General features: G+C 62.2%; 1 protein-coding gene across 2 annotated transcripts in view; it reads left to right on the top strand.

The window, feature by feature from the left end:
* The window catches only part of CELSR1 (cadherin EGF LAG seven-pass G-type receptor 1), a 147,146-nt gene that overhangs the window by 110,007 nt on the left and 23,294 nt on the right, over positions 1–13,845 (top strand). For both annotated transcript variants that reach the window (XM_069586187.1, XM_069586186.1), the window contains exons 10-20: positions 25–210; positions 1,178–1,291; positions 2,098–2,272; positions 2,857–2,998; positions 4,600–4,720; positions 6,380–6,563; positions 6,895–6,996; positions 7,574–7,668; positions 8,080–8,289; positions 9,561–9,744; positions 11,167–11,310. In XM_069586187.1, coding sequence (XP_069442288.1) covers positions 25–210; positions 1,178–1,291; positions 2,098–2,272; positions 2,857–2,998; positions 4,600–4,720; positions 6,380–6,563; positions 6,895–6,996; positions 7,574–7,668; positions 8,080–8,289; positions 9,561–9,744; positions 11,167–11,310 — 1,657 coding nt within the window. The remainder of the gene's footprint in view (positions 1–24; positions 211–1,177; positions 1,292–2,097; positions 2,273–2,856; positions 2,999–4,599; positions 4,721–6,379; positions 6,564–6,894; positions 6,997–7,573; positions 7,669–8,079; positions 8,290–9,560; positions 9,745–11,166; positions 11,311–13,845) is intronic.

Raw genomic sequence — 13,845 nt, 5'->3', positions numbered from 1 at the left:
AGTGGAGCTCTTCCCGTCCTGCAGATCCTGAACAACCACGTCCAGTTCGAGGTGTCCCACGGCGCCTCGGATGTGGTGTCCATGCAGCTGTCCAGGTCACGTGTGACCGACGGGGAGTGGCACCACCTGTTGATAGAACTGAAGAGTGCCAAGGAGGGCAAAGACATCAAGTACCTGGCGGTCATGACCCTGGACTATGGCAGGGACCAGGTGAGTGGCCTCTGCACCCTCTTTGGGACGGACCCCTCCCTTGGGCCTGCAGGGTCGCAGGGGGACTCCGCCAGGTGCCAGGTACTTGTGGATTTGGAGAAGTGCTTTCTGGGCTCCCCTGAACTCGGGTCCGATGTCCCTCCTGCTGTTGGGTCACGGGAGCCTGCACCTCATCCTTGCCTAGATGGCCAGCTCCTGGCACCAGGAACTGGACTCGGTCCAGCTGTGTGTCCCAGCGTGGCTGCCAGCGGTGGCTGCAACGGCGGTTTCTTGTAGCAAGCTGGCTTGAGCCACAGCTGTTCTGTGCTGTGCCTCTGGGATACACAGATGGACCTGGCAGGGGTACGTGACCGAGGTGCCGGAGGGGTTGTGGGCCCCCGGAGAGGCACACCTGTCCCAGCTGGGCAGGTGGCATGCTAGGCAGGTGACTCAGAGAACGCTGGATCTGCAGGGTGTGAGCCAGGTGACCGCAGGCATGTCAGGGGTCCCCCACACACTGGAGGGGCTTCCTGTGGTTCCTAAGAGCTCTTGGAGTCCAGGCTTTTCCCGCACCTGGCTCTGGGAATGAACAGCTGCCGTGTTCTGAGCTTGGGGATCCGGCCGAGACTTCCTTAGGTTCCTGCCACCACGGACGGGTTTTACGTTTTCTAGTTTATCGAGCTTTCTTACGCAGTGGCTCATTGGTGGTGCCCACGACGGAAGTAGGAGGGTGGCCCATGTCCTCCCAGCCATCCACCTTGGCCGGGCTGGGACACAGACACGTGTCCTCTGGCTGGTTCCCGCACCCGGCTCGTCTCACGCACGAACAGCCGTGCTCTCCATGGAAATGGCTGCGTGGCCCCCTGTGTGAGGCAGGGACGCCCCCATGGCCGTGGGGAGCGCCCAGTGTGGCTGGGTTACAGCCTCTCAGCGCGTGCTTCCCAGCCGGGTGTCTGCAGGCGGTGGCCCAGCCCCTCTCTTTGCACAGGACACGGTGCAGATCGGGAACCAGCTTCCTGGGCTGCGGATGAGAAGCCTCGTCGTGGGGGGCGTGTCTGAAGACAAGGTGTCCGTGCGCCGTGGCTTCCGGGGCTGCATGCAGGTACCCCGTGCGTCCTCCCCGACCCCTGCCCTGGGCCTCCATGGCGGGCTCAGGGGCGGCTGGCACCGCCATTGGTGTCATGATCGTCCTGCTGGTTTTCAGAAAGCGAGCTCTCTTGTCTAATCGCCCACCCAGCTTGAACACACCCGACCTCCCACTTGCGGCCCTCCTCCTCCCTGCCTCCCCTCGAGCTCTGCACTGCCCTCCCGGCCACCCCATCATCCACCTGCAGCCCTGCCTTCATGTCCCGTCCAGAGCCTCCCTCTGGCTGCCTGCAGCAGCCCCCGTCCTCACCTGGACAGGCCCCACGCCCGTCCCCTAGACCAGGCGCGCTAGCAGCAGCCCGAGGGAGCAGTTTATAATGATGCTCCGCTCGGGTCCGCCTGCCCCCAGCCTCCCACTTCAGGCGACAGTCCTTCGCGCCTGCCCCTGCGCTCTTGCGCCTCTGTGATCTGGCTTCACGGTGCCTTGCACGGTGCCTTGACTCCGGACACGCTCTGCACAGCCCCCTGCTTCTCCCAGGAGCCGCCCTGCCCTCTGCCTCCAGCAGCTGTTCTGCCTCCTGCTTCCTCCGTGACCCTCACCATGGAATTATCAGAACGTGGAATTATTCCGTCTTCATCCCAGATGGCCTGAACCCCGTCCTGGGGTTCAAACCTAGGGAGGGGCGGCAGTGCCTGCGTCCTGACCTCACTTTTGCAACAAGGGACCCAAGAGAATCTGGGGTTCTCTCAACCCCTGGCTCCCTTTTGGGGGTTCCTCCAGCCCTGAGGGACTGACTCTGCGCCCCCCTTTCTGAAACGCAGGGAGTGAGAATGGGGGAGACGGCCACCAACATCGCCACGCTGAACATGAACGATGCCCTCAAGGTCAGGGTGAAGGACGGCTGTGAGGTGGAAGACCCCTGCTCCTCCAGCCCCTGCCCTCCCCACAGCCGCTGCCGCAACACCTGGGACGGCTACGCCTGCGTCTGCGACAGAGGTGGGCACCTACCAGCCCTGCCTGCGCCCGCCCGGCCATGGGGTCGACGCCTTCAGTGCTTTAACCCACCGAGGCACGCCAAGCCGGGCGCTGGCTCCCCAGCACCTCCCTGCGGGCGTGTGGTGCCGGAGCTGTGCTTCCTAACCGAGGAGGGGCTCCGGTGCTGTCTCTTCGCCTGGGGGCAGGGACACTCCCGCGGTACCCTCCGGTCACACACTGACACGAGGGAGCGCCAGTGAAGTGCGCACGCTTGAGAATAATGTGTCGGGTGCTCGCCTTTGGCTGTCGAGGTGCTTGGCTGGTGCCATCAGCTCCCCCAGTCTCCCACCCCCCCAGGCAGCCTGGGAGGCCCTCTCCTCCGTGTTTCTAGGTCGGACCCCCTGAGCGTCCGTGCTTCCTGTGATTCCGAGGGCCTCTGCGGCTTTCCTCCACAGAGCAGCCTGGAAAAGGGGTCTCAGGGTGGCCGCAGATTGCGAACACAGCCTCACGCAGAGGGTCTCTCCCCACCCCCCGCCTCGCGGAACGTGGACCTGCGGTGTGAGAGGCAGGTCCCGGGGTGCGGTAACGCTGGCCTGTCCCCGCAGGGTACTTCGGGAGGCGGTGTGTGGACGCATGTCACGTGAACCCCTGCAGGCACGTGGCGGCCTGCGTGCACAGCCCCGAGTCCCCGCGCGGCTACGTGTGTGAGTGCGGGTCGGGCCGCTACGGGCAGTACTGCGAGAACAGGTGAGCGCCGCCCCCGCCCGCGGGCCCGCACGGTGCCCCTCCCGACCTGCCCTCTCCTCTCTGGTACTGAGCCCCAAGTAGGCGTGGTACCTTTTGATCACCTCCATCTGATTCCCCCTTCATCACCGCTTGGTGAGTTTACAATAGCTTTGTGACGGCATTTAAAGGCCTCCCCAGGTGGCTCAGCGGTAATGAATCTGCCTGCAAGGCGGGAGACACGGGTGATGTGGGTTCAATCCCTGGATCGGGAAGATCCCCTGGAGGAGGAAATGGCAGCCCACTCCAGTATTCTTGCCTGGAGAATCCCATGGACAGAGGAGCCTGGCGGGCCGCAGTCCACAGGGTCACAGAGTCAGACACGACTAAGCGACTAAGCCACAGCATGTGGTTCTGGATAACAAGGACATGTTTTTTAATTTGGCGTGAAATAAATGAGACTCCAACTGGGCATCTCTCACCAACCCCTTCTGAGCTCGTTTCCACCCCACAAATGCACAGCGGAGCTGTCCAGCCCGCCGGGTGATGGTGCGATGGAGTCAGGGAGCCCGAAGGGAGGGCCACCTCGAGGAGGTGTTCCGGGGGGACGGCAGAGGGCAGAGGCAGCGAGCAGTGATGGGATGAGGCCTGTCTAAGGAGCTCAGAGGGTCAGTCAGTCCCCGCCAGGGCTGGCACCTGCTGTCCCAGGCGGCTTCTGGACTGGGGAGACTCCCAGGCCTGAGTGGAGGGCCTGCCTGCAAACTGGGGACAGAGCTCACCTTTGTGGAGGCCACGGTGGCTCCGCAGAAAAGCCGTGAGGGGATCAAGACTGGGTGTCAGAGAGCCTCCTGCTCCTCGGGTGGAATGTGGCTCAAGCTGGTGGGAGCCAGAGGCCAGCTGGAAGGCCATGTGGCATCCCTGAGGCCTGGCGTTGCCCGTAGGGCAGGGCTGAGGAGGCAGGGGGTAGGGGCAGGATGCCGAGGCGCTGGGGTCCCCACCCTGTCCATGCAGGTCTGTCAACACCAGACTGGAGCCCCACCCCGTCCCGGTTGTTAGTATTCCCCTAGCGCGTACACAGTCAGTACTTAATAGCTGCTGGTTAGGTGACCAGGTGAGAAGGAGGGGTTGACGCTGGTGGGCGGGTGGATGGAAAGCCGTCAGCCGGGTTAGTAAACGTAGGGCAGGGTTTCATTCTGTGGAGCCTGAAGGGCATGTGTGTTGGATGGCGCTGGGTCACGGAGAGCAGCCTGGCATGAGGGTGGCTGTCACCCTCCCTGTGGGCCAGGCGTCCTGGCCGGGGGTGCTGGGCAGCGTGAACCTGCTGACATGGTGCTCGTGGGAGGCTGGGTCAGGGCGTCACCAGTGTCTTCCGGGAGGAAGGGGAAAGTGGGCAAACCGCTGAAATGGCAGTATGGTAGGTAGACCCCTTCCAGACACAGGCCCCCGAAGGCTGGGCATAGTGCATGAAAAGCTGAGGCCCTCAGTGGAGGCAGCAGGGGGAAGCAGACCACTCAGAGGTGGGGGGCGCCCAGATCTAGGCCAGCCGGGCCCCAGGCCGCCAGCATCCCTCTGGTGCCACAAAGGGCAGTTGCGTACCTTCCCCCCGCTGTCTGATTTCCCAACAGAATCGACCTCCCGTGCCCCAGAGGCTGGTGGGGGAACCCCGTGTGTGGGCCTTGCCACTGTGCGGTCAGCAAAGGCTTCGACGCCGACTGCAACAAGACCAGCGGGCAGTGCCAATGCAAGGTGAGGCCTGCACGTGGGGGCCTGGGGGAGGGAGGGCGAGCACACGCGCCTGCCCGGGCAAGAGCGTGCGGCGCAGGTGTTCACGGCGTCCACCCTGAGCACCCCAGGCCTGCTGGCTCAGCCCCACCCGGGGTCGTCGGAAGCTGAGCACTCCTGTGAGTTTGGCTCATCTTCAGCGCCAGCCGTGGCTCTCCCCAGTTGGCCGTTTTTCTGGTCTTTTACCAAACCGCCCAGCAATGACCCGCATTCAAAATATGAGGGGCTTTCCTGGCAGTGCAGTGGTTAAGACTCAGCCTTTCAGTGCAGACGGCGTGGGTTCCGTCCCTGGTCGGGGAACCGAGGTCCCGCGTGCCTCGTGGCCAGAAAGCCAAAACGCAAAACAAGCAGTGTTGTAACAAAGTCAGTAAAGACTGAAAGATGGCCCACATGAGACATTTTTTAAAAACGTAAACAAATAAATACGGAAAGCGTTGCCCACTCCCCCCGCCTTGGATACCTGTCGCCCTCATGCGCAGCCTGTGTTCTCAGCCCAAATCACATGGAAACCCGGCCCCCTCGGCCTCCTGGAAACATCGTGTGCCATGGGCGGAGTTCCTCACGCTGGTCCCCGGCAGCCCATGGCAATCATGTATCTTCAGAATATTGTGTCAATAATCGCCATGAGCTGCCAGTAGCTTGAATCCCAAAAGGAAAGTCTGTCCGTAACAGTAGCTGCTCAGAGGGTCGCGCGGCCTGCTGGCTGGGCTTGCTGACCCAGGAAGGGACCCTGCCCTCACAGTGCTCCCTGCAGCCCTGGCGCTGTCTGACGTCTCTGTGTTGCTGGGGGTCTGAAGAATCACAAGGGCCCAGCAGAGCAGGACTACGCAAGCCACGTGGTGGTAGATGGGGTCGTAGCCTCGGTGGGGAGCAGGGCAGAGGGAAAGAGGGTACTTGGGGAAAACATGCCTAGGGTTTTTTTTTTTTTTTTCATAAAAAAGTTATCGCAAACGCAGAAAGGACTGTGCACGGCGGCAGTGACATCCGTGTCCCCTCCCAGGGTGGCGGCTCACGTGTAGTGCCTCCCCTGGGCCCTGAAGGACATGTGGTTGGAGCCCCCAGGGGACAGTTCCTTGTCCCTGTCCAACACGGAAGCCTATGTCACTGTGCCCCAGGCCGCGAGTCGCCCAACTCACCACCTGTCCCAGTTTCCAGCTGGCGACCTGTGGGCCTCGGGGGGCCAAGTGGCCCGGCCAAGGTGCTATGGCCCGTGAGCTACCAAGCTGGGCATCCGTCCAGGACTTTCCAAACTGAAGCCTGTGTTCTTGACCATCACCCTGACCTGCCCGATGACAGATGTTCAGACAGCTTCTAATTTCTTACAATTTAAAAGAACACAAAGCTCCGTCTGCCACCCTGGCGCCCTATGCACAGATCGCCACTGAGTCTCTGATCCTCTTTGGGACAGAAGCTGGCCCATAGCAAGCACTTGCTGAGACATAAGAGAGGGGGCCCCTGCCCCATCCAGTGCGGGGCCCAGGTGCCGCTGGCCTGGAGACTGTGGGTGGACGGCAGCCGTGAGGCCGGCCGGGCGGGCTAGAACCCTGCTGTCACTCAGGACACGTGCTCCGGGGCGGGGCCTCTGCGGCACTGATGTCCAGGCTCTGCTTCTGGCTCCCGCAGGAGAATTACTACAGGCCCCCAGGGCAGGACGCCTGCCTGCCCTGTGACTGCTTCCCGCACGGCTCCCACAGCCGTGTCTGCGACATGGACAGCGGCCAGTGCAGCTGCAAGCCCGGGGTCATCGGACGCCAGTGCAACCGCTGCGACAACCCTTTTGCCGAGGTCACCGTCCTCGGCTGCGAAGGTCTGTATCTCTCGACCTGCTCAGGCCGTGCGGCAGGGACAGGCCACTGTGTGTCTGCCTCTGAGGGGTGTGTGTGCACGCGCACACGTGCACTGCACTCCCCTGGGGCGTGGGGGGCGCCCGACAGCCTCGGGGCCCAATTGTGTCTGCTTGGCTTTCTGCGGCTGGCCCTCCAGGTGGCGTGGGTCAGCGCCTGTGTCCCCCTCCCCAGTCCTCACACCCGTGGTGGAGGTGCACGGGGTCCGGTTCTCGGTGGCCCCCTTCTGGGAGGAATGTGCGGAGAGCACCGCACACCTGTGTGCCAGGCTGAGCACCTCCCCTCTGTCCCCAGTGATCTACAATGGATGCCCCAGAGCGTTTGAGGCTGGCATATGGTGGCCACAGACCAAGTTCGGGCAGCCAGCCGCGGTGCCGTGCCCCAAAGGGTCCGTGGGTAAGTACCGTGGGGTGTGGCCCATGGCATCTGTTCTGGGCAGGACGGTCAATGGTGTGGGGCTCCCAGGAGGGCTGGCCAAGGCATCGGAGCTCACCGGATGTTCCGTGTTGAAAGAGTTCCTTTAGCCAAAGTGCCAGAGGAATAAGAACTTTCCTAAACGGCAAAACCTGGGAAGAGCACCCGGAAAAGGTGGAGAGCACAGTGGCAGGAGGGCTGGGGGTCTCTTGGTAAGATGTGGGTGGTGTCTGCACCCACACCTCGAGGGGCCTGGAAGGTCCAGGGAGATGATGCAGAAAGCGCCAGCCCCGAGTGGGATCCAGTGGACACAGTGGGCGCTCCGGAGACCACCCAGCCGATTTATCTTTTCACAGACTTGCTCAGCTGCCCACCCATAGCGACTGAGCAGCCCAGGTCAATTGTAGGGTTGTGAATGTTGGGCAGATGTGGGCATGGCCCCAGACCGAGAGAAGAGCTGTGTTGGCTTCTCGGCTGCAGCACCCACGGGCCCTGGGCCAGCCAGGGGTTGGTTCACAACTCAGCTTTCAGGCTCAACGGGTCCTTCCCTGCTCCCTAGGAAACGCGGTCCGGCACTGCAGCGGGGAGAAGGGCTGGCTGCCCCCGGAGCTCTTTAACTGCACCACCGTCTCCTTCATGGACCTCAAAGCCATGGTAGGCTGTGCCCGGGGGATACGCGGGAGGGCACTCGGCGTCCAGGCCCCCGGGATCGTGTGGGCCTAGGCCGGCCGAGGCCCAGGGCTGCACGTCTGTTGGGCCCCCTGGGCGGGCGTCTCCACCTCCCTTTCCAGACCCCGGCCCGTGTCTGGGTCTGCAGACTCGGGGCCCCCCGGGTTTGGGCCCCCCGCCCACAGCTCCCCACACCCTGCCCTGTCCCTCGTCCACCTGGGCTCTTTCTCCAGGTGCTTTTGAGCCTGACACACCCTCCTTTTGTGTGCCGCAGCCATCTGGGGGTCTGGGGGTTCTTAAAGTTCTTTCCTGAGAAGGGGGTTTCCACGGGAAAGCGACAGGCCCTGCATCCTGGGAAGGGCCCAGGGCCGACGTGGCGCTTGCTCCCCGACTCAGAACGAGAAGCTGAGCCGGAACGAGACGTGGATGGACGGGGAGCGATCCCTGCGGCTGGCCCGGGCGCTGCGCAACGCCACGCAGCACACGGCCGCGCTCTTCGGCAACGACGTGCGGACGGCCTACCAGCTGCTGGGCCGCGTCCTGCTGCACGAGAGCAGCCAGCAGGGCTTCGAGCTGGCGGCCACGCGGGATGCTGACTTCCACGAGGTAGGAGGGTGGCAGGCGCGGGGCCCCCGACCCCCGCACATCCCAGGGTCCAGGTGGGGCTGTGACTGGCCAGCGTGTCCAGTGTCCTCGGGGCAAGACCCCACTTTCCCGATGTGAGCTCAGGCCTGTTCAATGACTGGAAAGGGGACTCCTGAGGGTTAGGAGCATCGCGGCAAAGGAGCAGGCCTGACGGGGAAGAGCATGATGCCGCGTGCACACCAGCGTTCGGGGTGGTCTACCTGAGTCAGCCCGCTGCTTGCCACACTCATCCTCTGTGGAGCCCACTATTTCCCGGCCTTGCAGTTAAGGAATCTGAGGCCCAGGGGGCCCAGGGCACGCAGCCTGTAAGAGGTGAGCGCCAGGGTCTCCCGGCCCCTGAGGTCCTGATCTCGGGTGGCCTGGCGTCTCCTGCCCTAGAGACAGCCCTGCGTTGTGTTTAATGATTAGTCCCTACGTCATCATCACGGCCAACATGGGTGAGGCCTCAGCCCGGCGCGGGTAGGGGACCCCCAGGGCCCACCGCAGAGAATAACCAGTGAGGAGACGCATTCACCTAGCTTATACACTGCTCTTGTTTTGGGGGCTGGCTGGCATTGCCTCGTGTTTCCACTTTATTCCTAAGGTCTCCCAGTCCACAGAGCCCCCAGGGACCCTCTCCAACCATGCAGAGCCCCTGGGAAACCTTCCTATCCATGCTGACCCCCACAGAACCTCCACGCAGAGTCCTCAGGGCCTTGGAGGGCACTGTCACCTGCATTTCAATCCAGGCCTGAGGGTCTGGGCCAAGGGAGTTTTGTTCCCATTTCCGATTGTTTGCAAACAGAAGTTTCTCATCCTGCCTTCAGCCTGGGTTGTGGCCCCCGAGTCCCAGTGACAACCCGTATCCTCACCATGCTGCCCCCCGTTCATCTGCAGTGTTTGGGGAGGGGTTGTCACCTGAACCGGAGCACACCGGGCGTCCTGGGCTGCCTCCTTGTGGGCTCAGCATTGGCCGGGGTCTCCATGCCTGGCTATCCTGGTGGGTTGGGGGTTGCTGGCATGACCAGGGGGTGTCTCTGCCTGCCTCTCTCCTTTGCATCTTGAGGGGAAGCCCCACAAGGATTCCCTGACTGTGGAGGTTACACCCCAGCACCTGTCCCCACCTCTGACCGTCTGGGCCCAGCCTGGTCCTGAAGGCTCCCCAGAGCCCAGGCCCCGTCTCGTCAATCAGGCTCCTGTGGGCTGGCCGCACGTGAGCTGAGCGCCGTCTGTCCGTCTGTCTGTCTGAGCAGGACGTCGTCCGGGCGGGCAGCGCCCTCCTGGCCCCGGCCACCAGGGCCGCCTGGGAGCAGATCCAGCGTAGCGAGCCCGGCACCGCGCAGCTGCTGCGGCGCTTCGAGGCCTATTTCAGCAACGTGGCCCGGAACCTGCGGAGGACGTACCTGCGGCCCTTCGTCATCGTCACGGCCAACATGGGTGAGGCCGCGGCCCGGCGCGGGTGGGGGACCCCCAGGGCCCGTCTGCAGTGTTGCCCCCCTTGGCCACGTGTCGGGGAAGAGTCGACGCGGGGAGGATCTTGGTGGTCCGCAGGCCTTCCAGACCTGGGGGTGGGGCTGCCCAGGGAGGCGGGCCCGAGGGTCTGGCCATAGGTCCAGCCTCCAGGCTCAGGCAGAGGCACAGGCCCCGGAGGGGCAGAGACAGGCCGTTGGCACCAGGCGCAGGGGAATGCCCATACCCACCGCGCCAGGCCGGGGGCTAAGCCGTCCGCACAGCGGACCAAGTCACCCCGGGGACCCAGGACATGCTATTCTGGGCTCGGGGCTTAAACAGTCGGTTTCCTTACTGGAGAGGAGGCCCTGATGTAAGGCCAGCCCCACCTGCCCGGACAGGGAGACGGTGGAGGGGGCCGTCCTGCACGTGGGGCTTCTGGTCTCCCTCCTGTGTTTATTAAGCTCCCCGGTGGGGCCTCAGGCAGCACCCGGCACTGTCCCTTCCCTGGGAGTCGCCCCTTAATTTCCGGGATCATCTGTTTCCAGAGGGCTGAGCCTTTAACCCAGAGCTGGCGTGGACCCTCGGGCTCATGGGGAGGGGCCTCACTGTTGACTGGATGCTCACGCTGAGTTCACCTGAGCCCGGGACGCTGGGGTGGAGGAGGGCGTGGGACACTGTCATCACTGGGGTAGGAGGGCAGGGTGAGTGCCTGGGGTCCGTCTGTGGAGAGGGTCTGGCAGAGCTGGCCTGCAGACTCCAGGGGCAGACAGGACACGGGCACCCAAGGGGTGCCTGGTGCAGCCGCTGCGCCCCACCCAGCCCCTTCGAGAAGCTGGTCCCGGCCAAGCTTCTGCCCGCACACCCTCCAGCGTCCACCCTGATGCTCTGGGGTTGGGACCCTTTCCTGCCCTGGACCTAGAGTGTCCTCCTGGGTGCTCCTTGCGCTGGGGCTAGCTGTCCACCTTCCCAGCCCTTGGGGCCAGCCGCCCCTGCCTCTCGTGTTCCAGGGCTCCCACTGCCCCTGACCCTTGCTCCTGGGGTGGGAGCACCCCCCTTTGCTGTGCAGTGACTTGAGGGTACCCTTCACAGAGAGGGTGTTGAATCAAACAGCTCAGCAGCATGACTTGGGGGGTTCTCCCTGGAGCCTGCAGGGGTGACCGTCAGCAGGGACACGGCTGCAGGGAAATGGCACTCCTGTTGGGGGGGGTGAGGGGCGCCCCTCCTGAAGCTCCCCAGGTCAGGCCCGGCTATCTGACTCAGCCGGAAGTGGGCGTCAGTTCTGTTCAAAGGGGATGGTGACCAGGGACAGCCCTTCTGGGCTGTTCGGAAGCATCAGGGGTCCGGGCTGGTTCTCCACAGGGGGCGGGGGCTGGGGACCATATGTGATGGGGCTCCCTGTCCCCCCAGTTCTTGCCGTCGACGTCTTCGACAAGCTGAACTTCACAGGAGCCCGCGTGCCGCGGCTCGAGCACCTCCGGGGCGAGGTCCCCAGAGACCTCGAGTCCTCGGTCTACTTCTCGGAGGACTTCTTCAAACCAGCCGAGAAAAGAGGTAAGGCTGATGAGACGCGGGGGCTCCTGCGGGGGCTGGCAGGCGGGGATGAGACGCGGGGGCTCCTGCGGGGGCTGGCAGGCGGGGATGAGACGTGGGGGCTCCCGTGGGGGCTGGCAGGCGGGGATGAGACGCGGGGGCTCCCGTGGGGGCTGGCAGGCGGGGATGAGACGTGGGGGCTCCCACGGGGGCTGGCAGGTGGGGGAGGACGGGGGCGGCTCAGCCTGCCGTGGCCCCCGCCCTCTGCCCTGCACCCTGCAGCCGGGCGTTTGCCAGCCCAAAGGGAAAGGCAGCCACGGGGGTGCCTTACAGAAACTGGCTGGTTTATAGCGTGGTGGTGCAGTGAACACCCACGCTGTGTGTGAGCTAGTCTTCCTTGTGCAGTGAGAAGCTGCCTCCCCGTGGATGGGAAACTTTAGACTCTTCCCTGGCCCCCCAAAACCCAAGCAGAGCCATCTGAGTGCGGTCCTCCAGTCCTAAGTTAGGACTCGTGCCACGCGGCTTAAACACGGCGAATTTTCTTCAAGTACGTTTCACAGATCAGCTCCAGCTGCTGAAACCGTCTCTCCCAAACAGGGACTTGACTGTTCAATGGGCAGTTTAAAATTTGAAACCTTTCCAGTCAATTTGTTTTGTCAGTTATATGCGTATTATTCAGACATCTTAAAAATTTTTAAAGTTTTACACTGATGTAGGATATTGTTGTTGTTCGGTCTTGTCCGACTCTGCGACCCCATGGACTGCAGCACACCAGGCTCCCCCATCCCTGGGATTCTCCAGGCAAGAACACTGGAGTGGGTTGCCATTTCCTTCTGCAATGCATAAAAGTGAAAAGTGAAAGGGAAGTCGCTCAGTCATGTCCGACTCTTAGCGACCCCACGGACCACAGCCCACCAGGCTCCTCCATCCATGGGATTTTCCAGGCAAGAGTACTGGAGTTTATGGTCCTACTCTCACAGATATTTGCTGTTAATTTTTTAATGTGCTGATTTATCAATTAAACTTTGTATGTATGCATAGGAAAAAAATATAGGGTTCAGTGCTAAGACCTAAGACTAAATATTCACAAAAGTAGGATCATGGCATCCGGCCCCATTCGTTCATGGCAAACAGAGGGGAAAAGGTGGAAGCAGCGACAGATTTCCTCTTCTTGTCTCTAAAATCGCTGTGGACTGTAACTGCAGCCGTGAAATCAGAAGACGGTTGCTTCTTGGCAGGAAAGCGATGACAAACCTAGACAAGGTGTTGAAAAGCAGAGACATTACTCTGCCGACAAAGGTCCATATAGTCAAGGCTATGATCTTCCCAGTGGTCATGTACGGTTGTGGGAGCTGCACAATAAAGAAGGCAGAATGCCAAAGAATTGATGCCTTCAAACTGTGGTGTTGGAGAAGACTCCTGAAAGTCCCTTGGACTGCTAGGAGATCAAACCAGTCAATCTTAAGGGAGATCACCCTGAATATTCACCGGAAGGACTGATGCCGAAGCTGAAGCTCCAGTATTTGGGTCACCTGATGTGAACAGCTGACTCATTGGAAAACTCCCTGATGCTGGGAAAGATTGAGGGCAGAAGCAGAAGAGGGCGTCAGAGGATGAAATGGCTGGATGGCATCACTGATCCAAAAAACATGAATTTGGGCAAACTCTAGGAACGGTGAGGGACAGGGAGGCCTGGTGTGCTGCAGTCCAGGGGGTCACAAAGAGCTGGACATGACTGGGTGACTGAACAACATCACCTCTCTGTGGCTCCAGGCATCCACAGAGGGCCCTGAAGCGCAGCCCCCGCAGCTGAGGGGGGCTGGACACCTGTGTGTGTGTGTCTGCATATGCTTTAGTGTCTTGACCTAAACTCGGTTCTTTCTCTGTGAGGGCGTCCGCATTTCTGCCTCTGAACTGGCCCCTGGGTCGCCCTCTCTCGGGGCCTGTGGCATTGGGAGTAGACACACACGAGGCTATTTGCTTTAGGAAACCCCGTGGGAGAAGCTTCTGGTGCCTGCTCCCCTGCTCTCCTTGGGAAGCCTCGGCTGACCCCCAACCCCCTGCATGTGGCCTTTGTTCAGTATGGTATTTACTTAAGTTGCCAAAATGTCAGTTGACCAGCATAGTCACCCTGTAGTAAACCCGCCAATTCCCTTATTGATACGATCCCACCTGGGGCCTCTGCCGCCTCCCCCCCGCCACTTTCCCAAACACCTGACTTGCCACGTGGCCAGGACGCTGAGGACCAGGACCCGAAGCTCCCTCAGCCCGAGATGTGGGTGAGGGCCCCGTGGGTGGACTTCCTGGGTGCAGCCTGGCCCCCTGGCCCCCGGTGTCCTCCCAGCTGCTCAGGCGTCCCTCCTGGAAGACCCCCTTCTCCCCGCCCCATCGCCCTGGGGGGCTCCAGGCCTCTGTCCACTCTCACCCCCACCCCCTCCGGCGTCACCAAGCCCACGTCCCCCTTCCTCAGACACTGGCCTTCCCGGCCCACTGACCCCACAGTGTCGGCCAGCCTGCCTCACTAAGCAGCCTGAGGGTGGCTAGTCAGGGTTGTTA

The sequence above is a fragment of the Ovis canadensis genome, chromosome 3 (assembly GCF_042477335.2).
Source record: "Ovis canadensis isolate MfBH-ARS-UI-01 breed Bighorn chromosome 3, ARS-UI_OviCan_v2, whole genome shotgun sequence".
Lineage (NCBI taxonomy): Eukaryota > Metazoa > Chordata > Mammalia > Artiodactyla > Bovidae > Ovis > Ovis canadensis.
The sequence above is the reverse complement of the archived record's forward strand: the minus strand, read 5'-3'. Positions and strand labels throughout refer to the sequence as shown.